This window comes from Candoia aspera, chromosome 2 (genome assembly GCF_035149785.1).
Source record: "Candoia aspera isolate rCanAsp1 chromosome 2, rCanAsp1.hap2, whole genome shotgun sequence".
NCBI classification, from domain to species: domain Eukaryota; kingdom Metazoa; phylum Chordata; class Lepidosauria; order Squamata; family Boidae; genus Candoia; species Candoia aspera.
Genome location: NC_086154.1, coordinates 246,498,795 through 246,524,527, shown reverse-complemented (window position 1 = coordinate 246,524,527; position 25,733 = coordinate 246,498,795). Strand labels below are relative to the sequence as shown.

Here is a 25,733-nt window from a genome sequence, read left to right as displayed (position 1 = left end):
CTCCAAGGCTTAGAAACGGAGATGAGCACCGCCCCCTAGAGTCGGACTCGACTGGACTTTACGTCAAGGGAAACCTTTACCTTTACCTTTAATGAAATTCTAGGAAAGTTTAGGTTGAAAAGTAAATACTACTTTGGGTTGAACTCAACTCCTGATGACTTCATGGACAGGTCCATGCAGTTTTCTTGGCAAGAGCAAGTGGTTTGCTATTGGTTTCTTCTGGAATGTTTCTTCAACTTTCTAGTGTAACTTAAAGCTGTGGCACTGCCTGGGGCTCTCACATCTGAGTATTAATTAGACCTGAGCCTACATAGTTCTTAGTCCTGTAATGCCTGCTCAGAAGTAAAATCCACTGTGCAATTTAAACACATAGGATTTCAATTTGTATTAAATACCTTATCTTCCCTGTAAATATAACTATTTTAACTGTTTATCCAAAGAAAGATTTTGTTTTATAGGAATTACTGTAAACCATAAGAAGATAGCACTGTGATGTCCCTTCATATTTTGTACAATTACTTTACAAAGGGATGAGCACCATAACAGACCTGAAACTCACTGGATCTGCAAAAATGTCTATTCATCTATGTCCCCCACCCCACTCCTCCGAACCTCATAATCTGAAGTTAGTTGGAAAAAAAAAACCTTCCTACAGAACTAGTTACATTGGTAGTTTCTGGATTTTTTTTAAAGAAGATGTCCTCAAGACATTTCATTTTGAAGGATAAGCCCCACTCTCTGAAGTTGGATCCATGCTATCTGCTGGATAGGACTGGGATCCATCTACATAGAACTATATGAATATTACAGCTTAAGCCATGAAAAAAATGGGATTGGGTTTAACAGTATTTCTTAAAATTATATTTTAACAGCAGCATAAAGTGTAGTATCTCTTACATGCTATGAAAGTGGTATTTTTAAAAAACAAAAACTAAGTTCAGTTCATACTTTTACATGCAAAGTTTCTCGCTTCCAAGACTGTGGTTTTACTCTGAAAAATGACTGGTTTTTCTTTGAAAAATGTCAAATGCTTCCTGTTTACACTCTGTATAGTTTTGCCTTGACTACAATAATGAACATTTTTTTGGTAATATCCAGAGTCAAGGCACTAAAATGGGTGTTTCTGTGTGTTTGTGTGGAGAGAGTTGGGGAGGGAGAGGAATGTGAGTGGTGGTGTTATATATTAAGCCAGAATTTTTAAAGTTATGGTTAATTAAGCCATAGTGGCTTAGTTTGTACACAATGTACACCTTGTTAAGCAAACAGAGAAATCATATTGAGTTAGCAGACTATGTTAACCCTGTTGAATGCATGAATTGATTAGCACAACTTGCAGCCAAGTTGGCTCTTATTACCATTTATTTGTTCTCCAATATTCACAGCCTGCCCCAATGTTGAAGACTCTGAGTGTGGTACAAAGTCAGAACAGCAAGACAGAACAACAGCACGACCCATTATACAAAATTAAAATTATAAAAAGTGAAATAATCTAAGGGCTGAATGCATGCTGGATTAAAATTGTTTTGATCTGCTTACAGAATGATAGCAAGGTCAGGGCTATCCATACCTTCAGGGGGAAGGTATTCTATAAAGTGTGGCTCATGAATCTTGAAAGGAAGAGACACCGAAAACAGGTTCTATTGTGACCAAACCAGACAGTCATCAAACTCCATGGAAGGAAATATTATACTGTTTGCTATGCAAACATTATGACTTACCAAGTTTTATCATTTTGAGCTAAAAAAGAATCCAACATTTGACAACATCACAACATCTCTCTTACAAGTGCCCATTCCTGATAATATACCCATCACCTGAAAATCACGCCAGACATTCTTCTCCCACTTCTTCCACCCACCTCTTTGGACTGCCTTCAAGCTGATCATGTCCTGTATTCTGGAAATCAGGCTGATTACTATTTAGTGGTTATGACACCTGATAGCTGGGATGTCTGTTTAAGAGTAAATATGAGGGCATTTGAAATAAATATGAAAAGTAGCAAACTGCCATCTAGAAAACTTGAATTTTTTATTTATTTTTTCCTAAATCAGAACAAGTTTAAGAACAAAATCTACAAAGAATAAAAACATAATATCCACACCCAAAACTTCTGGATGCCATAGCAACATGCTACTATAATTAAGTCAGGAGTTCCAAGGCTAAAATCTGAGCACAAAAGAAAACGTTGAACAATGCATAAATTACATTAACTATTGTTCATTTAAAAAAAAAATGAAACAAGTTTTACCAAGCAATTGCCATTATAACTTTACCAAATAAATTCTCTGTGCAAGTCATATTCTGTCTGTTACGCTAAAGGTTTTCACATGTCTATTTGTATGGTAAGGAAACAACTCTGCAGATTGGAGTCATTTATGCGTCAGGATTCCTTAGCTAGAACTGCAGCTATGTAGGGTTGCCCTATGAGTGACAATGTTGTGGATCACAAGCTGAAGCCTAATATCCCTGGTTTATTTCTCCTGTAATCAGTGCTCTCTCTAAACATTGTGCCAGGCTGTCCGTGTATATGCGCACACTTCCATATTTTTTCTATTAAAACAGTCTTTTCCCCCCATTTAAGGAGGATTCTTTGCCACTTCTAGTAGGGTGACTGTCAGAGGATCATTAGGTGGAAACCACTTTTATCTAATCTTCAAAAAGATATCAGACAAGAAACATGACTTGGGACTATGTTCATGTATTGTGATAGAAGACTGAAATATGTGATGAAATACTTTATTCTACATTCTAAAACACAGAGGCCATCCAGTCACGGTACTGTGTCTAACCTGTCCAAGTGCTTGCTGTTTTTCTTAATTGGGGAGGTTGGGTAGGGAGATGAAATGGAAAGAGGAGGAGCACGTTATTGCAGGTCTTCATATACTGTAATTATTTGCATATACCGTTTTCTTCACGGCCCTGAGATTGGGAGGCACCTGCTCAGTGGCGTCACAAGGGTTCTCTCTGTGCTGGTTTCTGCCTTGCCAATGTCATTCTTTACAGTATGCCATTCTGGGAGCTGCTGAGGGGAAAGAGGGGCTGACACATGCCAGTCTTGTCCCACTCACTCCGTAAAAGTACTCTGGGATCCCTTTTGTTTCAGCTTAAACCCCAGAACAACAAAAACTTACACATTTTGTTTGTGCTGAAACAAGGGCCTCCTGGAATGGTTTGACAGGGCATCTGGAATGTGGTTGGTTGGTTTCAGTCCTTGTATTCTGCAGCCTTTCTGCTCTCAGAAAATGTGTCTCTGTTTTGCCCATTCAAAAAAAATAGAAGTCTTGTCCAAATGAAAATGAAGAGGAACCAAAGGAGGTAAGAAGCATGTGGCCAATAATACTAAGACCTTGATTTGAGTAGATCAGCAAGCAATGTATGAGAAAAGCGGTTAAACTGTTAGATGATGAGAAAATTAGAGAACGAGGTTGAAGAGAAGCTCAGTTAATTTTTTCATTGCAGATGATGTTGGGCCTGAACTTCTGTTTTTAGGAAGAGAGTGAGAAAACAAGGTGAAGTGTAGTGACAAGAGGCAAAATTCTTGCTCTTATTTACAAAGCAAAAACAAATCACAGGGTCATTAATGGATCATTAAGAATTCAATGGTGACATTCTTAATATTCTAACAATGTTTATTCAAGATTTGGTGTTTGTGTACAAGTCTAGGAAGTGGTACATATTTATGGCAATCTTTTAAAGGGGATCTAAGGATCTAAAAAACTACTGACTGGTTGTTACACTGTCTCTGTTAGAAAAATAGGTAGAAAGTGTGTAAATTGTGTGTGAGAGAAAGGGGAGGAGAGAAAGATTTTGTGAAAGGAAAAAAAAGCTTGCACAAGGCACTTCTGTGCTACAACTATTTCCAACCCTGAGTCCTCAGAAATCACTTTGAATCCAACCTGCAACCATCTTCACTTCTCTTGACCTCAGAATATAGAGGACACATAGAAACACCACCAGCCAATTAGTGCTGACCCTGTTTCCTCCAGCTTACCAAGAGTACAGGTAGTCCTCGCTTAATGACCACAATAGGGACTTGATTTTTGATAGCTAAGCAATGTGGTCATTAAGCAAGGCACCACATTACCTGACCTGATTTTATGATCATTTTTGCAGCAGTTGTAAAGAAAGTCACCATGGCCGTAAAGCAGATCATGTGGTTGTAACGTGAATTGTGACAGTTGTAAAGTGAATCAATTGTTTTCAATTGATTTTTGAGGATTGGAAGCCAGCTGGGAAGGTTGCAAATCACAATCACGTGACCATGAGAAAATCCAAACGGTTGTAAATGCAAGCTGATTGCCAAGTGCCCAAATCGTGGCCATGTGACTGCAGAGGTTGTGCAACAGTCATAACTTTAAGGACAGGTTGTAAATAACTTATTTTAGCCCTGTCATAACTCCAAACCATCTTACCATCTTTAAACAAATGGTTCTTAAGCGAGGACTACCTATATTGGAGGGGGCAAAGGATATCAACAAGCACCCCATTTTCTCAGCTGTCTGGTGGCAGAGTTACAAATACCTTTGAGCCTCAGCTTCACTATCCCCCCTCCATGTTTTTCAGTACATGTATTTATGTCCATTTTTCTGATAATTTGCTATCATGGACAGCTATGTGAGGGAATGTCGATTATAAAAAATAGAAAGGAAAGCACTGAACTTCTCCCAGGTTTTCCCAGGTGCTTTACTGCCATTCCTCTATTACATTTAAAGACACACCTGTGGGGTGTGAAGATAAAGTGATAGTAACACTGGCAATTTTGCGGTTGGGTGCTTTCCCCAGTAGCAGTTGGACTGGGGCAATCGAGCAGGTAAGTTTTAAAAAATGTTTTAGACGTAAAAGAAGAGACCAGCTCCAGGAATAGGGTGCTGAATGTTTTCAGGGGGAGGGTAGGGGAATAGTTATGACTGGCTTGAATTCAGGAGACACTCTGTTAGAACACTGTGCATAGCTCTGGTTACAACTTTAAAATGTTATTGTACAACTGGAAAAGGCCCATAAAATGGTAGCTAAAATGATCAAAGGGTCAGAGTACCTTTTTTTCCCCCAAGAAAATATTATGTTTGAGGATTTGGGGTTGAGAAGAAAAAGGTAGACATGATAGAGAAGGACCCCAAATATATCTGAAAAGTCAGGAAATTCAGAAGAGAGAAAAACATTTTTAATTACTTTTTGTGATAGCAATTCTCTTTTTTAAAAAACAAAAATGTGGGTAATTACCATTTCAAAACAAAAATGTGGGTAATTACCATGAACTTGCTTTGAAAAAGAGTTAGAAAAAAATGTGGAAGTTAAAAATACCATTAACAACTAATCATGATGAGCCTACCTCCTATGCTGGAGGCAGATTGCCTCTTCATACTAATTCCTGAAGAACATAAACTGGTTTCTAAGACCCTGATATCCTGCTGGAATGCTTCCTATAGACATTAGCTTGATAACTGTGGAACCAGGTAAGTGTCTAGATGGATCTTGTATTACTTCTCAGATTATTATTTTTTACATATTAACATGCATGTATCCAATGCCCTTGCAGACAAGAGATACAAAACAAAAATGGCCAAGGCTGTTTCATTCACATTTTCCTTATCTAATAGAAGTTAATTATCATTATTATTATTTAATTACTATTTTTATTTTTAGAAAATCAGTAATCTACCCAGGTATGTACTGTATATGTGTGCAATGATGAAGATTTAGTTCCAAAAATCTCTTTGGGATAGTACAGGAGCAAGAATGCATGATTGGCCAGAAGCTCATTAAAGGAGCTACATCTTTTCTCAGGATCATCATGACGACTGCATTTGAAGTGAAGCCATAGACATCCATGGAGGGCAAGTGATGTCACATGATATCACAAACGACAGCACAACAAATGACAATGCACAAGACAAATTACATAAATTATGTTACTTACCTCAGATACACCATGTGAATGATACATAATACACAATTACTGACATTTGCTCAATGACAGTATGATACGTATAGTCATAGCTTATACCAGATATCTGTAACTAAATTTATTATACTATCAGTATTGGTGAGATAACACAGCAAAATTGCTAATTAATGTATCCTGTTTTATAATTCAGGGCAGGATGTAAACTGAAAATAAAGAAGGACATTTAATTGATATAAGTACAAAACTCGTTACTTAGGGAAAAAATATCAAGTGCATAAGTATAGAATGGGGAATAATTGGTTTTCTAAGAATACATAAAAAATAATCTAATGTAATGTTAGGCTGCATCTGTAGAACTAGACTGTCCAAAAGGAAGGAACTGGTGGTTTCATTATATTCGGCATTGGTCAGACCAAACTTTGTGCATTCTATCCAGTTCTGAGAATCACTTTTTAAGAAAGATAGAAACCCAGATAGGTGAAGAAAAGGACAACAAACATTTTGAAGGGACTTTCATAGTTTTGAGAGTCTGTGAGAGGACTGGGGGAAAATGATACTACTCTTCAAGTACTTGAAGGGATGCTCAGCTGAAGAACTTCTGCTCTCTACCATCCCAGCAAACAATGGAATAACAGCCTTAACTTATAGACAGAGATGAACAATGTTTGAAGGGTGAATGGCCACACCTCAATTTTCCAAAGATCCACAGGAGGCCATTCAGTGATGTGACATCACCAGAGGAGGCATGGCTGATTCTTCAGCTTTTGGTGGATTTTAAGGGTGGAGATGGGAAGACGAGTCCTCCTGGAGATAAACCCTTTCCATTTCCATCCTTAAAACCATCCCAAATCTGAAAAACAAGTTGAAATCCTGCTGCTGAAATCCAGCCATTTTCAGACTGAATTTCAGAAGCACAGCCCTAGGATATGGGTTGCCTATTTCTGAGTCACAGGAAAGCAGATTCTGCCTGAATAGTAGGACAAACTTTATAGTGAGTTGAAGCAAGTTGGACTAAATGGCTGCTTCCATCTCTATGATTCTGTGTACTGCAGGGAGATAAAAATAACATACAAAAGATGAAGTAGAGGGATCATGTCTGTGGGCATGTTGGGACATTCCCACAGCCCATTATATGAATACGACAAGGGGTATTATATGTGCAAATAAGGGTTGCTGATTTCATCTCTAGCATGCTACAGAGAATATTCTGGATTGTGTTGGGGGATTTGCAAAAGAAAACTGGCACGTTACCCCCAATGATTTAACGACGTCCTGATCTGAAGATTTGGCTGATGGTTGCAGTCAAGAGCATATTTGTGTAATGTTATCATGCTTCTGTGATAAAACACGCTTCACAGTCCAGAAACTGGTGGAATAGCTTAACCAAATCTTTTGTACATACACATAAATCCTGAGTGTGAGTAATGACTTTCTCTCTTGTATCCACCAATCAGAGAAGGTGAAGATTGTGCTGAGATGAGGCCTGGAGCTAATCATTGTCATATAAGCAGTCTATGAAAGAGGGAAAAAATGGAAAAGTCAGTTTTGGATAAAAACTTCCTATCCTTATAATTAAAAACAAACCAATAGAAAAACATTTCAATTGGCTTCATTCTTAATCATTAGAATTCCATTTTACTTATATAACATACCATCTGCAATATCATCATATATTTCTTCATCTCTGTAAATTTAGAAAGAGAATAAATGAATTAGTTACTTTTATAGACATTAGGAATCAAGAAGCAGCATTATATTGAGCCACACCATTGATCCATCTAGCTCAGTACTAATACTTATGACAATTCTTCTCCATGATTTAGCCCAGATTGTCCCATCTTACCTGCAGATCCAGGTGGCTGAACATGGGACCTTCAAAGCTACCAAATATAGTATTTGCATATATACTGTATATAGTGGTCACCCTCTGGGTCCCTTTCATTAAACAATGTCATCTATCAGGAATGACATCCTCCCAGATACCTGTATTGCTTTCACCCAATTGACTTTCCAAAAACTATTAAAAACCTGGATGTTCCCCCAGGCCTTGGGATAGGATGGCAGTGGAGCCCCTATGTTTTGGGGTTTTTTGTGATACTGAGTTAGCCTTCTGGTCCAGTGTGTTTCTTAAATATTTTTTTCTTTTTAACTGTAAACCATTCAGAGCTGTTGAGGAGTAGGGTGGCCCCAAAACCAAAGTAGATAGACAGACAGACTGACATGTGGGATTCCATAAAAAGACTTTCCTGACTGGGCCCAGGGAGAAATGTGTGTCTCTCTCTGTGTATTTAAAAACCTAGAATTATCTGTCAGAGACAAAGGAACTGTCCTTTTTTTGGTGCATGTCAGAAGACACCCAGCCTCTCCCTCCAATGGCAGGTTGTTAGTACTCATTTACATTTGGACAGGAGACCACCAAGAAAGGACTGGAAAATGTACTGGAAAGTTGGAAAAACATTCTAGAGAAGATAGTGGCAAAGCCCTTCTGGGTTGCTGCTATAAAAATTCCACACATGCCTCCATGAAGTGTCCAAGAGTCAAGACCTTATTTTTTAAACAATCTTTAAATTATAAACTAAGGATGGAAAATAATTATCCTTATCAAAGGTCAACAGGGAAAAAAAACTTGGCTTCAGATTCTTTGAAACACTTTTGTTTCTCTGTTGTTTTTAAAAGTAATTATTTGTCAGCATTTTTATATAAAACTTTTTTTTTTACTAAACCCCCCAAAATATAAACCATTTTTAAATTATCCTTTGACCATTCTTTGAGCGGGGGGTGGTTTACTATGAAATTATTGCACTTACTCGCATGCTATGCAGCTTCTTTGGACATAGCCATCTGTAAAATTAAATCATATGTACATAGTTATTTTCAACTTAAGCTGACATCTCAGCTAAGAGAATCTGGACAGAAGAAAATTCTAATACAAAAACACTGTTTCTTATCTTTGAGTTCCATCTTGACCATGTGAGATGTATTGGCATTTTGCTGGAATGAAGACTATTTATTTATTTATTTATTTATTTATCTATCTAATTTGTCCCCGCCCATCTCCTCCCATTGGGGGACTCTGGGTGGTTGACAGTAATCAATTAAAACAATAATAAAATCCACAATATAAAATTACAACAATAAATAATATAAATGAATAAATAATAAATAATATAAATAATAATCCTACTATGTTGTAGGATGCCCAAGTTGTCCATCCATGGGATAAAAATCAGCTAATTTCATACACGACAGAACGTTATTTTTATCTGCTTTACAGTCATGTATAGAAATCAGACAAAAAGCTTTTTCTCACATCATGTCATGAGTAAGGATGGCGAGCAGGGGGCTCTCACCCAGACTGTCAAGCGCATGCGTAGCACTGAGGAACTGTTCAGCCATTCAAAGAGACACAGATCGGGACCGCCTTAACCTTTGGGGTTTATATGGCTGGGTTTTCCCACGCTTTCTCAGTTTGTTAGGATTCTTGTTAAGTACTACTAATAAATATTAGAGACCAAGTTCTCGCCTCAGTGTGTTTCCTGGTAATCAGGACACATCACTTGCTCTATTTTTGCATTGGACCGAAACCAGACTCAGTGATCCACTAAAATTGCAGAGACAACCTGCTAATTACCAAGCATGCTTCAATTCCACCAATGCTTCCGTTTCCCAATTCTGCAAAAGCAGTTTGAAGATAACCTGCAAACATCCATTTTTGCCAGTCTCAGAACTCTGAGAAGAAAATCACTGCCCCACCCCAAGCTGGTTGTCAGAGATCCTGCAGCAAAACAAACACACACACCCCTCCCTGCCACAACTTCCTTATCCTTCCTTTGTGTAGCTATCTGCATAGTCATTCCTATGGTTGGGAATTAAACACATGGCACAACTCCCTTCCCCTTGGAAGACCTGCTAGGATACCTCCCAGCCAGGAGATGAAGCCTTAGCTGTCTATAATGGTATGTGGGAATGACCTTGGGAGACAGGAGGAAGAGCCATAGCCATAGACATCATGCACAAGGTATCTCAGCCCACAGAAGGAAAGTGGGTGTGGGAAGTGTTTCAGAAGGGACCCTTCCACTTTTCTGGAGAGTAAAAGGAGGGGAGGGGAGGAATACTTTCAGACTTGCGAGATTCTGTTACCGTAACTTTACCATAAAGCTAGTGTTAGTACTCATGGTTTGCTCTTCTTGTCTGGACTTCCTTGAAGGGCTGACGCTGTCAAACAGGGACCGCATTGTGAGATCACATTTGCAGCACTTCCACTGGAGCTGCAAGGTACACGATGGCCCATGGGCATGAATTCTTGCCTTGTCGCATTTCCCAGCACCTGCGATTCCGCCCCCTCCCCAGCCACCAAAGCCAAGGCATCACAGCACCTTCTGTCCCTGTTCTTGAAGCTGACAAAAGGACAGTGCTGCTGATCCATCTAATTATCAGGGATTTTTTGCCTCTATGATGAAAGCCTTATAGCCAGGAAGGAAGGGCAGGGTGTGCTGACAGTCCCCTCCCCACCCACCCCTTCATCTCCCTTTCTAATCCTCTCAGCCCAAGACAACAGCAAGGAAAATACATGGTGGCAGAAACCCTGCAGAGGGGAAGCCGACTGTGGTGTGGAAATGCCTGTGTATTGGGGTATATACATATGTGTTTATCCATAATCTGCACATACACCAGTGCACTGCCTTCTGATAATAAGATTGCATCATGAAGATGAAATTCTACCTCTTTGCCAGCACTGTAGTGCAAACAACAACAAAATCTTGTTCATGTTCTTTAAAAGACCTCCGGAACAGCCTATTTTCTCCAGAACTTTCAAATTGGCTTTTAAAAAGATGGTATTGGGCTTGTTTTCTATCCAGATAGCTTCTGCCTTTTAGGATCAACCATCAACAGTAAAGGAACATGCAGTCAAGAAATACACTGCAGACTAGTACTTGGTAGAGCAGCCATAAAGGCCTTGGAAAAGATATTCATATGTTGTGATGTGTCTATACCTACAAAGATCAGAATTGTGCAAGCCATGTTATTCCCTGTGACACTCCATGGAAGCGAAGGGTGGACTTTGAAGAAGTAGGATAGAAAGAGTATTGATGCTTTTGAACTTCAGTGTTGGAGAGATTTCCGAGAATACTATGGACAGCCAAGAAAACAAAGAAATGGATCATTGAACAAATCAACCTAGAGTTCTCACTCAAGACACAAATGACCAGGCTCAAATTATTATACTTCAGGTACATTATCTGAAGACCCAGCTCTCTGGAGAAGGCTTTAGTGCTGGGAAAGGTAGAAGGAAAGAGAAGAAGAGGATGACCAACAGCAAGGTGGCTGGACTCAGTTAAGTAGCAATGAGCACACCACTGGAAGAGCTGAAGGACCAGGTTAGGGACAGATCATCATGGAGAAAAGCTATCTATGTGGCCACTGGGAATCAGAAACAACTCAATGGTACATAATTAACCAATCAATTGTGTTTATTTGATGTAGCTTCACCGAGTCAGTTTCTCATATGAAAAAAACCCAAGAGTAATTAAGAGCACTTCCCTTCCTAGCAGTTAGATTTAAAAACTGCAAGGCAAACATTCCAAGCTTGATACAGTTCCCTCCTTGGCTTTTGAAATCGGAGTTCCTGTTCATTTCAAGGCAGAAAGACTTCCCCTTAAATGAAGGATTGCAATTTCACTATGACTCTCATGGGGAAATGAGCTCATATCTAGGGTATTCTAATCTTCTTTCCTCTCTCATCTAAAAATAATCCTTGCCATAAGCAAAGGCTTTAGAGAAAATCATCCATTTTCAGCCCCCAAAATAAGCTAATTTTACGTTACTGGGAGGAGAGGAGAGAGGAAGGGAGAAGAGAGAAGGCAAAGGGAAAGGTGAAGGGGTGGACTGTCTCAAAAAGCAGCTAGGTATGGCCCTGATATTTTTGCAGTAAACAGGTAGCTAATTTGTGATGTTTCATAAGAAGTTATGACATGTTTGATCCATGGGAAATGGTGCTGAGTCTTCTAATTAATTTCAACTGTGCTAAACATATCTCCCTCTTCTATCCTTCCCATTTTGCAACAATACATCTACTTTCCCAAAACAAGAAGCTCAAATGATAATTTATTGATTGTACTTTGATATAGAAGTTATGTTAGTTTGTTGGACTTGGCTAACCTGCCAGAAACAAGAACTTTTATTGTTCATCTCTCTCTATATATAAATATTATATAAGCACTATCTCCAGAATAATTCTGTCCCTGACAGAATCTTCTCACCATTATATCTTTTCTTTTCCCTGCTGTCAAAAAACCATACATACAAAATGTTTCTCTGTCAAGACCATATGCCACACATCCAACAAAATTGACTGGAATGTACACACATCTAAGTGATAATAAAATAAAATGGGTTAGGCAAGTGTCACAAGACAATCTAAGTTTGGGAAGCAGTGGAAAGTAGTGAATTTCTGATATTGTTAATAATCCAAAAGAAAAGCTGACTGGAATGTGTGTGTCATTTGAAGTTTTCACAAATAACGTCTCTTACGTCATGCCATACTGATCTTAGAATCCAAGTGTCTTCATGACATAAAGATATTGAACCACATTCTGTGAATGACTGACTCATAAAAGGAGGGCACACATTTATTTTCAGGATCAGCTGCTAACACATCACTAGCTGTCCATGACAACAACCTGACCAATAGTTGGAGCTGAATATTGGAGTTAAGATGACAACAACAGAGCAAGAACGAGATTCCAGGTGCAAGTGGAAGCTCCCTGGTTTGCAAGCAACTCTTGTTTTAGCCTCAATTCCGTCCTCTGAAATAAATAGTTCAACTTCAGTCGGCCAATATGTAAAACTTGGGCGACTAAGAATAAATGCCTTCTAAAAGCTGCAAAATTAAATATGTTATCAGGGCCTGCCTGAAAGTTAACAGGGAGCTGAATGTATCCTTTGAAGGAGAGAGCCCCATAAATGTGACCACCACTGAAGATGTCCTGTCTCACACGCTTGCTGATGTAAGCTTCCTTCCTGGAGGGCATCTAAACAATACCTCTGTGGCTGATATCAGTGCTGTGGCTAGTTGTACAGGCATAAGTAATATTTTAAGATGGCTCTCACAGCACCCTAAGCCATGATTGATGTAATTACAGTTTGTTGAATAAGCTACAGTGAATGATTTTACACAATACAGTAAGCACAAACAAGCAAACCACTGTTGGGCTAAGTGTCTTGAGTGAATCAGAAACGTGCTTCCAATAGCTCAAAATCTTATAGATGAATACTAATGAATAAGGCTTGGAAGCAAGTAGGCAGCCCATGCAGATGTTGCAGCATCAATGTAATATACTCTGGAGATTTAGACTTCATCAATATCTGGCCTGTTACATTTTGAATCAACTGCAGAACCATCTTCAAAGACCTCCACACACTAACTGTACTGCAAAGTCTAGTCCAGGTAGAAGCAAAGCATGAATAAGTTAAAGACTCCCTTCAGTTGAGCTTGGCTTCTGGTGATTATGCAGATCTGTCCACGTAGCTTTCTTGGCAACAATACAAAATGGGGATTTTTTTCACAGTCTAGCTTTCAGCCATAGGATCAGGGTTTGATGTGGGGAAAATAAGAGGAGGAAGCATTAGGAATGCCACCTAGAATTGTGCAAGATAGAGGTGGAATATACATCAAATAAACTGATAAGGATTTTCCTTGTTTTTTCTGTGTTTAGACAAGGTTGGCTAGCTGCTGCCCTGTGCTGTAGACATAACAGGGATAAAATCAAAGAGAAATAATGAACTGGTTCGGCACAGGACATTTCAGCTAGAAGCTAAGGCAGATGGTCATAGTTTGTAAGAGAGGATGGGGCATTCTTGTTTTTTTATGCAGAGTGCCCATTCTGTTTTATTATCAGAAGAATGTCTTCAGGGATTTTATACAGTTTTCTGTCTGTATCCAGCTGATTCAATTCCTGGAAGCCAAGAAAAGGCAATAGCTTTTCCTAGCCAAGTATCTTTGGAAGCATTCGTCTATAGCAGTGTTTTTCAAACCTGTGAACTTTAAAACGGGTGGACTTCAACACCCAGAATTTCCCAGCCAGAATTCTGGGAGCTGAAGTCCACCCATCTTAAGGTTGACAAGTTTGAAAACATCATCCTCATGCTAGAATGGCCAAGGGTACCAGCATTTTAAAGCAGTTTTTTTTAAAAACTTCAAGATGTCAAAATATGGTTTGATCCAAAGCCAAATAATTTTTGAAGTGTGCACAGCCATTTTTTAAAAAAATAATTTTGATTTATAAAGTTACTCCATATCAAAGATGATGTAATGGCTGGGTCCACACAGTCACCAGGAATTGAGTTCAATTTCAGCGAATCTTTACCTTTTAAGTAACTGCTCCAATATTCACAAGTCACTGGGGCTTACTTCTGAGTAAACATGTATAGGATTGTACAGTAAGAATATTTATAGACTGAATATTTATTGAAAGAAGTTTAATGAATATTTTTGGGGTTTGTAGACTTTTTTCAGAGAAAGTATATATCAACTCGAGTCTGTTCTCTTTTGGTGTAATTCTTGTTACCTTGGGAAATCTCTTTGCTGACTTTTAAAAGGAATTCAGAAATACGTATGCGTGTGAACATACATATACACACAGACAATTATACATATGAGTATAGCTTAAGAAGACAGTTTTTCTCCCTATGATATTCAGTTCTGCATAATTCTTGCCATCTTTCATAACTTCTATGGAATAACTGAATAAATTTTCACATTCCTACTGCATACCAAGAATAGTATTCCCTGCAGCAGCAATAACAGCAGCAGCAGCAACTGGTAGATAACAACCTCATTTAACTGTACAATTTTTTTTTTTTCCTTTTCCAAGGTTTTATCAGTCATGGTCATTGCCACTCTACTAACTACTGAAGTGGAGAATTTGGCATCCACATGGCACTTGTAGAGAATCACAGAGATGATCTGGGAGAAGGAATACAACAGTTTTTATGGCAAAATATGATTTAAGCCCAGGAAAAGAAGAGAACATTAAAAAGAACCTTAAACTAGTTCCGCCTTAATTTTCTTTTATATGAGAGAGGAGGATGGAAGACATCAGGCATTTATAATTTTGTTACTATAACGAATACCAATAAAGTAAGAATCCCAGTATTTCTTTTGGAGTGTGTTTCCTGCTCTGGCCTGCCTTGAAGGGCTCATAGCACTCTGCCAATGATCTCCTTATGCTTGAGAGATAATTGGGGCCATCAACAGTCTGCCATCTTCTATGTCAGCACAGCACCAGGTACAATACCAGTAAATGTAGGGGTTCCTCCCCCCACCATCCACTGCCTGCAGGCTCCTTCTTTCATAATATACTTCCTCCCACAATAACAATTAGATGTGGCTGTTCCTTACAGAAATACAGAATAAAACCGGAAAGAAAGTGGTTAATGTAACTGGTTGATACAACAGATGTCCATGCTTTTCCAAAACATTGACTTCTGTTTAAGTGGACATTTTAGCAGGTGAACTGCTCTTAGCTTAGAATAATAAATTAGAACATCATTGATGTGGCAACAATTGGGAAGAAAAGAAACTTAATTTCATATATACGCTGGTGGGGTTTGAAATGGTTGTGAGTAATCAGTGAAAAGATCTTGATGGATAGCCTGATGAAAATGTCAACCTGTGCAGCTGCTATGAAAACAATAAATCCCACATCATAATTCAGCTTTCCCCAATCCTGGTGTTCTCTAGATGTATGGAGTTCAGCCCACATAAGCCCCCAGCCAGCAATGGGACTGTTGCCAAATTCACACATCTCAAGAATGTTCAGGATTAGGACACTGTTGGAAATCATTAGAAAAAGGAATAAAATTAATCTAAGAGTAGCATAATGCCTTTTGCATGAGCTTCTATTTTGGGGACAATGACAACATGTGCATAATATCACACAAATACTAAAACTTACATAGCTGAGTTACATATTGGGATGTAAGTATGTAAGGACAGTATGATGATATCACCACACATGTCATTTTGGAGTCATTGCAACTAGCTACAGATGCTGCTCATCCTTTGTGCAAATCTATGATGAATCTACCCTTGAAACATTGTGGATCAACTTTGATTCATCACCCATTCTTTCTTGATCCTACCACTTGGTGTTTTACCATACAGGTAGTCCTCACTTAACCATTCATTTAGTGATGGTTCAGACTTACGACAGAAAAAACCAACTTACAACTGGTCCTCACACTTATAACTGTTGCAGCATCCCCATGGTCACATGATCATGATTTGGGCGCTTGGCAACTGGTTTGCATTTATGATCGTTGCAGCATCCCACGGTCACATGATCACCATTTTTGACCTTCCTGGCCAGCTTCTGGCAGGCAAAATCAATGGGGAACTGAGTGATTCACTTAACAACCATGTGGTTCATTTAAGGCCTGCGGTGATTTGCTTAATGACCACTGCAAAAAAGGTTGTAAAATTGGGTCAGATTTGCTTAATGACCGCTTTGCTTAGCAACCAAAATTCCAGTCCCAACTGTGGTTGTTAAGCAAGGACTACCTGTACACACCTACAAAATAAACCATTCCCACTGCATTCAACTTACTTTTATGTTTCTCCTGAGATACCCAGCTGTTACTTCCTTATAACAGTGTGTACAGAATCACACTCTTATACAAAGTCATAAGGTTGTTGTTGTTGTTGCTGCTGCTGCTGCTTCTTTTGGCAAGCATTGACTCCCCACAATAGACCACAACGTTTGCATCTATTTCTCCATTTTTAGTAAACAGTCTACAAAGGTATAAGCGTTCATCTACTTGCTCGGATTTTCTGCAACATATGTATAACCTGCAAATCATTCATTCAGTTTTCCCCTTTAAAAAAATGCATGAATATATTTCTCAATAACTTACTGAAAAGCAAAAATATGGTCTGCAGAACCATTGCCTGGCATGTGCTGTTCGTTTGCACTGCTCATCTCCTTTCAGTCAGTATTCTGCCAAACACCTTCCCAGACACTCTTGACAGACAGATCTTGCTACTTTTCCCTTTGAACAATAATTCTTCAGGCACAGAAGTAGTAAAAAAATCACACAGCCACCCCATAAGCAAACCACATCCATATTGTGACATTTCTCCTGCGACATCAGCCTTACCATTTTTTTGATTTCACTGATCATTTATGACTCCATTTCATCCGTTTTTACTTGGACATGTTTATACTGTAGTATTTGTTTTAAATCAACTCTTTGACATATTACTGTTATTCCCATACCCCTCTCCCCGGTACTCTTCCAAATATTACCTCACCTCAGTTTGCACCCCCATTTTTTGTTACCACTTTTATTTTAAATTCCACTCACTCTGCCAGGGTGTGAATCCTTCCTTAGCCCTTTTCACTCACTTCCAAAACAATTTTTTTCCACCAAAATTGCTCTGCATTTCTTTGTTGTTTTTAATCTTAACCATCCCTTGCCCTCTTTGACTACATTCACTACAGCTCTCTTTTTCTCACTCCACAGCATACAACAACTTTTTTTGCAGCAATTATTCTCTTCTTTGTATTTTCCCCCATCCTTAGCCTCCTTAACTTTGCCATCCCACCAAGCCTCCTTTTTTATACCTCTGACTGGTATAGCATAGTGATGGTGAAAATATGACACACGTCAAAGGTGACACGCCACAATGTTTTGGGTGACATGCCAGCGTTCACCCACACCCAACAACACCTATTCTCCCTGTTTGAGTTATCAAAGCAACTGAACGAACAAAAGGAACTGCAGCTCCTTCCACCCACCTATCTTCCCTAACCATCTCTGTGCTTTTGGCCACCCAAAATTGGATTGTATTTTTTTTCAAAATAAATGAATATGTAAAGAATTGTTCCTCTTTTGTTCAAGGTGGTGGGGGGTGACCTTCCAGCAGAGTCAAGTTATTCATTTTCTGAATTTTTGACATGCAGAGCCCAAAAGGTTCACCATCACTGGTACAGCACATCTATGACTCTCTGTAACATAATTCGTCTAAGTCTTCTTCAGGTGGGAACAGCACACATCAAAGGAGGTGGCAGGAAGAGACAGAGGCAGGTGACAGGTGGTGGGGCACAGAACTGGGATGACATAGGGATGCCACACCTGAGCCCCTTGACATGGCTCACACAACAGGTCAACTCATGCAAGCCCTGCGCCACAGACTGTGCTCTAATGTGACAGATCAAGTAACAATACATTGGCTAGAACACAATGGACACATGTGATGGAACAAAATATTCAAAGGAAATCTCCCTGAGAACCAAAAATATTGCAAAGTTCTGCTTTCAGACATTGCATGCAATCATAGTTACTGAAATAATTTTATGAATGGTATCCTTTGAAGGCTCCATTAATGATTTATGATTGCAGTAATGATGGGCTACATATCTGGGTTCCAGAAGGCAAATAATGTAATCTCACTCTGATTTAGGAGTATCCCGTACTGTTAAGAGGTTTGAACTTAAAGGGGAAAGGCAGAAGAGCAGAGCTGTAGGGAATAGTGCCAGTTCCTGGGGCTTTGTAGAGAAATAAAGTGAAAGGTCACACAAGCCTCAGTCTGCATTCCTATAATTCCAATCCTTAATACCTCCCTGGGGAAAGAGATGGGTAACAAACAGACTTATTCATGAGAACCAGGTGCCTTCAGAAAAGCAAGCTAAAATTACCATTCATTCAACGGGATGTTGAATAAAGGCAATTGGCCGTAATACCATCATCTAGTGCAGTGTTTCTCAACCTCAGGAATTTTAAGATGGGTGGACTTCAACTCCCAGAATTCCCCCAGTCAGCATGCTGGCTGGGGGAATTCTGGGAGTTGAAGTCCACCCATCTTAAAGTTCCTGAGGTTGAGAAACACTGATCCAGTGGCTCCTTAATGGATTCCAAGAATTATTCAAACAAAATTATATTTTGCCCACATTAGATGTGGTATGAAAAGTTTCCCTTCCATAACCTACTACCCTTCCAATATATTGTGACTACAATTCCTTTATTTCATGCCATGCTGGAAAGAGATTCTAGGGGTTGAAGTCCCACTGCATCATAAAGATGATAAGATGTAGAAAGGAAAGCTGTTATGAATGAGCCATGCTATCAGAAAGATAGCAAACTGATAAAGGCTAGAATGTAATATTCCTATGAAAGATTTACCCAACCTTTGTCAGACTTTCAGAGTAGACTAGACTAGGAAACCAAAGTCATGCATGCTAAGTCTTATTATAAGGTTACAGTAACAGAACCTTGCAAGTCTGAATGAGCTTCCCCCTTCCCTCCCTTTATCTTCATGAGAACAGGAGGGTCTTGTCCGAGATGCTTACTCAGGTTACAGTTCTGGCCTAACTCAGATTTCTTTTATCTGACCACTGTCTTGATAGCGGCTCTTTCTCCTGTTCCTCAAGGTTAACACATTGCCACGTTTGAACCTGTGCTGTTTGAACAGATGGAGAGTCTTTGGAGAGACTATATGGGAAGTGGGTGGCTGGCTGGAGAGAGACATGGCTGGGAGTGTTCTGGGCCACTGGACTGGGCAGTTGCCATTTCAAAGGGGTGAAGATGTCGGCTGGAGGCTTCCCTGGGAGAAGAGAAGGGAAGACCCAGACAGAGAGATGTGCTTCACCCAAAACCCAAGATGGATGGGGATAGAGGGAGGTGGCTGTCTGCAGAGGGACACCTGGAGACCTTGAGGAAGCCCCAGATTGGGAAGAGCTGGGCAGAAGACCCAGATGGAGGTGCATCACTCAACATCAGTGTAGAGGGAAGGCTGTTGGGGTCCAAAAAATCACAAATAAAGGCTTTAGGCACACACAAAATAAATCAGCCTGTTCCCTTTTCTCATCTCTCTCTCTCTCTCTCTCTCTGAAAAGCTGAAGAGGAGGGAGGAGGAGAAAGCGGGGAGATAGTAAGTAAGCAGTGGAGTGGGTGGTCACTAGCAAATAGCTCTGGGAAAGAGGTAGAGAAAGTCAGAGCCTTTGGAAAGGCAGGGGTTAGGAAGAGACTTTGTACTGGGAAGTTTGGACACGCTGCTGTAAACAGTTCTGTTTTTTCCCAATTCCTGTAAATCTACTTGTAATAGAAACTAAAAAGCTTCTGTCTCTGTGAAGCAATTGTTTTGCCTAAAGTCATATGCACACCCAGCTGTAAAGGTACCACCAGTCACACTGTGACAATTGCCTTAAATCAGTGTTTAATTGCTGGCTGGGGAATTCTGGGAGTTGAAGTCCACACATCTTCAAGTGGCCAAGGTTGAGAAACAGTGCCTTATATAAACCTACTTTCTTTTATAAACTGGCTTCCAGCTCACAGGAACACTCACAGATATACACCGACAAATTTACTTTTTCCAACACAAAGCAGCTACTACTGCTAGCACAATATTCAGAATTATATTCAGGCTGGTGCTGGCCTCCAGGCACCTAATGATTCCCCAAATTTGTGGCTAAGAAATGCATAAACATCTAGGCTCATGAATCATGCTAAGTAAATAATGTGGTGTGTTTGGCTTGGCTTTGCACACTGGATCAGTGTAGCCACTGCAGTTTATAAACCTAAAATAAAACTATCCATCTGGAGTTTAACAAGTCCTGGTTAAACAAGCTGTGGCTTAGTGTGATATATGAGCCCAGCCCTCCAGCTATAGATGAGTATTCTCTGCCACCTGCTTTCCCCACAATCATGATGCGTTTCTGAAACCATTTTTTCCTTTTAAAAAGGAGTGGGTTGTTTTTTTTGCTGCAGGTTATTTTAACCATCAATGTAAGCAGAGCTATAGGACCTTAGCAGGGACACTTTAAAAATGAATAAAAAACATTCAGCAGAGCTCAGAATAATTATGTTCTGTAAATTAATCTGAAAATATTTGGGCTGCTGCTAGTAATGCCTGTCTAGCCCCCAGTGATCTTGAATGTACAAACAGCTTCTATACTTTTATTGCCCTTTAAATGTTATTGGATTATAACCCCCATTATCTCTTATGCTTGGCCATAAGCACTAGGGCTGATGGAAGTTGGATTTCAACAATATTTGGATGGCCTCAATGCCCATTCTGCTCTACATACCTTCTTCTTATATTACAGAAAAGGGAGATGATTTTCCTTGTGTTTTAGTACTTACATTTTCCTTCTTCATTCCTACAGAGGACTTTAGTATCATCCACATTTTTAATAACCTCAACCAGTTCTCCTGGCTTGACTTGCAAATCTTTGGAACCTCTTTTCTTGGGGGATGGTGCTCTAGATATGGTGATAGTATACAGAACTTGGATATCGCCTTCATACTGTAGAAATGAAATGAATGATAGGTTACTTGTACAAAAATAATGCATCAGTTGTAATTAAATCACTTCTTAATTTCTTTATTCTTGCATGCAAGACATTTTAGGGTGCATGTGTTTAAAATTACCACTGGGTTTTTATTTGTCCTTCCTTCCTTCCTTCCTTCCTTCCTTCCTTCCTTCCTTCCTTCCCTCCCTCCCTCCCTCCCTCCCTCCCTCCCTTTTTTGCTATAGAATGACAGCTATTAAAACAAAAGTCAAATTTCTGTTTATATACCTAGAACTGCAAATTATTGTACTTTAACTGCAAAATGCTCCCTGGGCAATGACTGAGTAAAGCCAGGTCAAAATCTTGTGGCTTTATGTACAGTTGAATAAAATATAATCTTGTGGAAGATTAGGCTATTACCTGATATTCACGTTTTGCTTCTTGACTTTCCCTCCCAAAGCATACAGTACAAGATGATTTGGTTAGATAGTGAGTGATCTTTTCTCAACAATTCTTATCACCTGATGATCCAGGCAAGGGACTGGATAGGGACTATATCAGGAACCTATCTCAGTGAGTCAATGACCCACCTCTTACTTCTCCATCCTGTTCCAGACACCATAGATCAGTGTTTCTCAACCTTGGCAACTTGAAGATGTGTGGACTTCAACTCCCAGAATCCTCCAGCCAGCATGCTGACTGGGGAATTCGGGAGTTGAAGCCTACATATCTTCAAGCTGCCAAGGTTGAGAAACACTGCCATACAGTATACTCTACCTATCAGCCTCACGGGGTAAACCAGATAGGAATCACAACCAGATGAGCTAATTCTACTTTATGGTAAAGCTACATTGACAGAATCTTGCAAGTCTGAAAGTACAGTCCTCCCCACCCCCCACCCACCGTCTCTGAGGTCCCTTCTGAGCCTTGTTCCCCACCCACTCTCCAGTTATGGGCTATGCTGTCTCTTATCTGACCATTCCCTTGGCAGTCTCTCTTTGCCCGGTCTCACAAGGTCTTTCCCACATACCATTTCACTACCTAAAAGCATATGATAGTGTTGGCACAACAAGGACTCTGGAACAATTCCCCTGTGAGGAAACATTGCAAAATTGGGGGTTTCTTAGCTTAGGAAAAAAGTGATAAAAGAAGACCATCAACTGAAGAGTATAGAAGTATACATGGTGTGAGAAGAGGAATCTGAGATCATGAATGAACTTTTAGGATCATTAAGGAGATTCAGGATAGATAGAAGGAAACTTTTCTTTGTAATGAGTATAATTGATCTATGAAATACACAATGACATGATGACATCCACCATGTGGGATGGCTTTAAAAGAGGATTAGTCAGATACTGGGAGAATAAGGCTATTCATAACTAGTAGTCAGGATAATCATATTTTATCTCCAATATGAGATGCAGCTGAAGTCATGACTGGGAAGTTCCTCATGCCCTCATATCCTGCCTTCTCAGAGATTTCTTTTCACCGAAGTGGGAGAGAAGCTAAACTAGATAGCTTTTGGTCTGATCTATCAGAGCACTTCTTTTATTAATCAGCCATGGAGTCTGGTCCTATGTGTAGTAGATTTTACACATTCAGAAGAGCAGCTGCACTGGATAGATGAGCAAGGAAACATATTGTGCAGTAGCACCCTACAAACTTACACCCTTTTTTTTTTTTTGGTTCACAGAGACATGCAAACCAAACCATGCATCATGCTCTTCAGAGATTTGCATTTTCTCTGGAACAAGACTTGAACTCTCCCCTGAGACGACTGAATGACTTCCCCTTGCAGTCATACCTATAAAAAGCTTTGCTAACAGTGTTTGCATTGGGGAAATAGACCACTTTCACATTTTTCCCAGGGGAAGGAAAGATGAGTAATTATTTTCTAAGGTGGCTTTTTGAAAGGCTTTTCGGTTGGCTTTTATGAATTAACATTTAAACAGTCTAACTATACTTAAATATGACCGTCAGAAAGTAAATCCCACTGAGTTCAATGGAAATGCGTTTGGATTTATTTCAATGACATGCTTTCCAGTGGTTAATTTAACCACAGTTTACTCAAATGGCCCAATATTCTGGGTTCACATGAGATACTCACTGCCATATTAGGCACAGGGGCTAGGCCTGCCCAACACAAATATGGTTGCCTGGTTTCTATTTCATTGACAGTGTTTGCACAATATGCTTAACTTGGTTACAGAATGAAAGTATTTTCTGGGTTCACACAATACACTGAACCATCAGCCGCGTGAGCAGTCTTAGGAACCCCAAGGAGGGCACATATAACACCATTGCTGCATGAGCTGCATTGGGTGCCAGTTTCTTCCAGGTCCAATTCAAGGTGTTGGTCATCACCTTTAAAGCCCTACATGGCATGGGTCCAGGTTACCTGAGGGACCGCCTCACCCCCCCTACATCGACCCATCCCACCCAGTCAAGCAGAGGGTGTACGTTACGGACCCTGTCCATGAGGGCTTGCCAATTGGTAGGGTCCAGGAGGAGGGCCTGCTCTGCCATGACCCCCGCTCTTTGGAATAAGTTATCCCCGGAGGTAAGGCAGACCCCTACTCTCCCAGCCTTCCGAAAGGGGGTTAAGACCTGGTTATGCCACCTTGCTTGGGGTGGGAGGGGGGATAGCCAATTATCGGGATAGTTGGCACCTTGATGGGGCCAACAATAAGATCATTACTTGCCATCTTGAATTTTATATTTTATATTTTGCACTTTTATATTATACTTATATTTATTTATATTTATACTGCATGTTATTTTTTATTTTTAATTGTCTGTAAACCGCCCAGAATCATCATAATACAAGATGGGCTGTAGGGAAATATGAAAAATAAATAAATAAAAAATAAACTAAGTAAATGGATTTAATTTGTACAATATGCTAACCTACAAAACAGAAACAAAACCCTACTTTTTAAAAGGTTCCCTTGTTATGCATATGTGGCTTCTAAATCTTTCACAGACCTGGTCAATACGTATTGTGTGAACCTAACCAGTGCATTCTGCAAACACAGCCAATAATAGGTTATTCTGATCCCCAAGTGTGTAACCTGTAGCCCCAAAGCCACCTGCAGTCTGAACCTTTTTTTTTTTTTTTTGTGGCTTCCAGAATCCACTGTGAAGGAAAATTTCCTGTCTATTCCTATAATTTTCTGCTATTCTGAGGGAAGCACATGTAGCATATGGCTGTAACAGCAGTGTCTGGGGGTGCGGGAGAATGGGTGGTCAACATCTACAAGATGGCAGGCATGACACTATAGTGCAAGCCCAGCCATTTTGCAGTTTTTGACCCCTCCTGCAGACACCTATGGGCCTAAAGCAGACATATTACTGTTTAAAAATACCCCCTACCTCTGTCACATCCACACATACAGCTCTGTCCCTTCTGAATATGAAGAGAGTCATCTAATCATTATCCTCCTCTGGTCTTTCCCAATTTACCTCCCAGGATCCCATTATAGGGAAAAAAATATGCACATAACTCTATGTAGAACATTTTCATGGGATGGAAGGAAGCTATGAATTATTAAACTGGGCTACATTTGAAAAAATCTAGTATGAACATAGGAAATAGCATTATACAGGCCATGTTTGTACAACTTTTTGACAGAAAAATCATAGTGAGAATGTGTATAGCGCCATTTTTAACCCTTCTCTTGCATACCATATGTTGAACTCAAAATGAATGTCATTGGGGCCCCATTTAGATTGCATCTATTACCTTAGATTTGTTGCTGGTTACAGCATCTGAGATAAAGAGATCCAAGGTAGCATCTGAATTGAATTCAAATGCGTTTGTGACTCTGAAACCTTGGGTAAAACATGACAGAGGCTTAAATGACACCATGCATGATCTCACCCTAAAATTTATCCCTTAGCCCATCATGGCCAAAATAGCTATATAATCAGACTGACCCATAGCTTCGGCTGGATCTGGCCCTTTTTCTGAATTTCCTAGTGACAGATTGGGACTTTTTAACTGGAATGCCCTTTCTTTGTACAGTTTCTTGCTGTTAATTTTTAAGATGGCAGGCAATGATCTAACCACCATTTGTTTATTTATGTATTGGTTTGTTTGTTTATTATTTATTTATACTTTGTTTTCAGCCCTTTGGTTCTAGAGCAGTGTTTTTCAAACCTGGCAACTTTAAGATGGGTGGGTTTCAACTCCCAGAATTCCCTAGCCAGCATGGGGAATTCTGGGATTGAAGTCCACACATCTTAAAGTTGCCAAGTTTGAAAAACACTGCTCTAGAGCATGGTATGGGAGCAGTGATAAAAAATGCTTGCTTCCAAGGCCCCATCAGATGGCATTTTCGTATAGATGGGACTTGGAGGGAGTTGATTCAATTCATCCTGATTTGGACAGGCAGATGAATACAAGTAGAAGTCAGTTCCTGAGATATTTATTTTATCTGTCAACCATATTTATTTGTCAAATTTAGAAGGCTGCCCAATTCCATAAAGACTCTGGGCAGATAACTCAGTCTAGAGCCACGTAGGGCCTTAAAGGTGAC

General features: G+C 39.7%; 1 protein-coding gene across 1 annotated transcript in view; it reads right to left on the bottom strand.

Moving 5' to 3' along the window:
• Positions 1-2,149: 2,149 nt before the first annotated feature.
• Positions 2,150-25,733, bottom strand: part of FYB1 (FYN binding protein 1) — a gene marked incomplete at its 5' end in the record, with an annotated part of 70,414 nt that continues 46,830 nt past the window's right edge. The window contains 4 exons of the mRNA XM_063295729.1: positions 2,150-7,417; positions 7,558-7,589; positions 8,713-8,746; positions 21,047-21,209. Coding sequence (XP_063151799.1) covers positions 7,395-7,417; positions 7,558-7,589; positions 8,713-8,746; positions 21,047-21,209 — 252 coding nt within the window. The remainder of the gene's footprint in view (positions 7,418-7,557; positions 7,590-8,712; positions 8,747-21,046; positions 21,210-25,733) is intronic.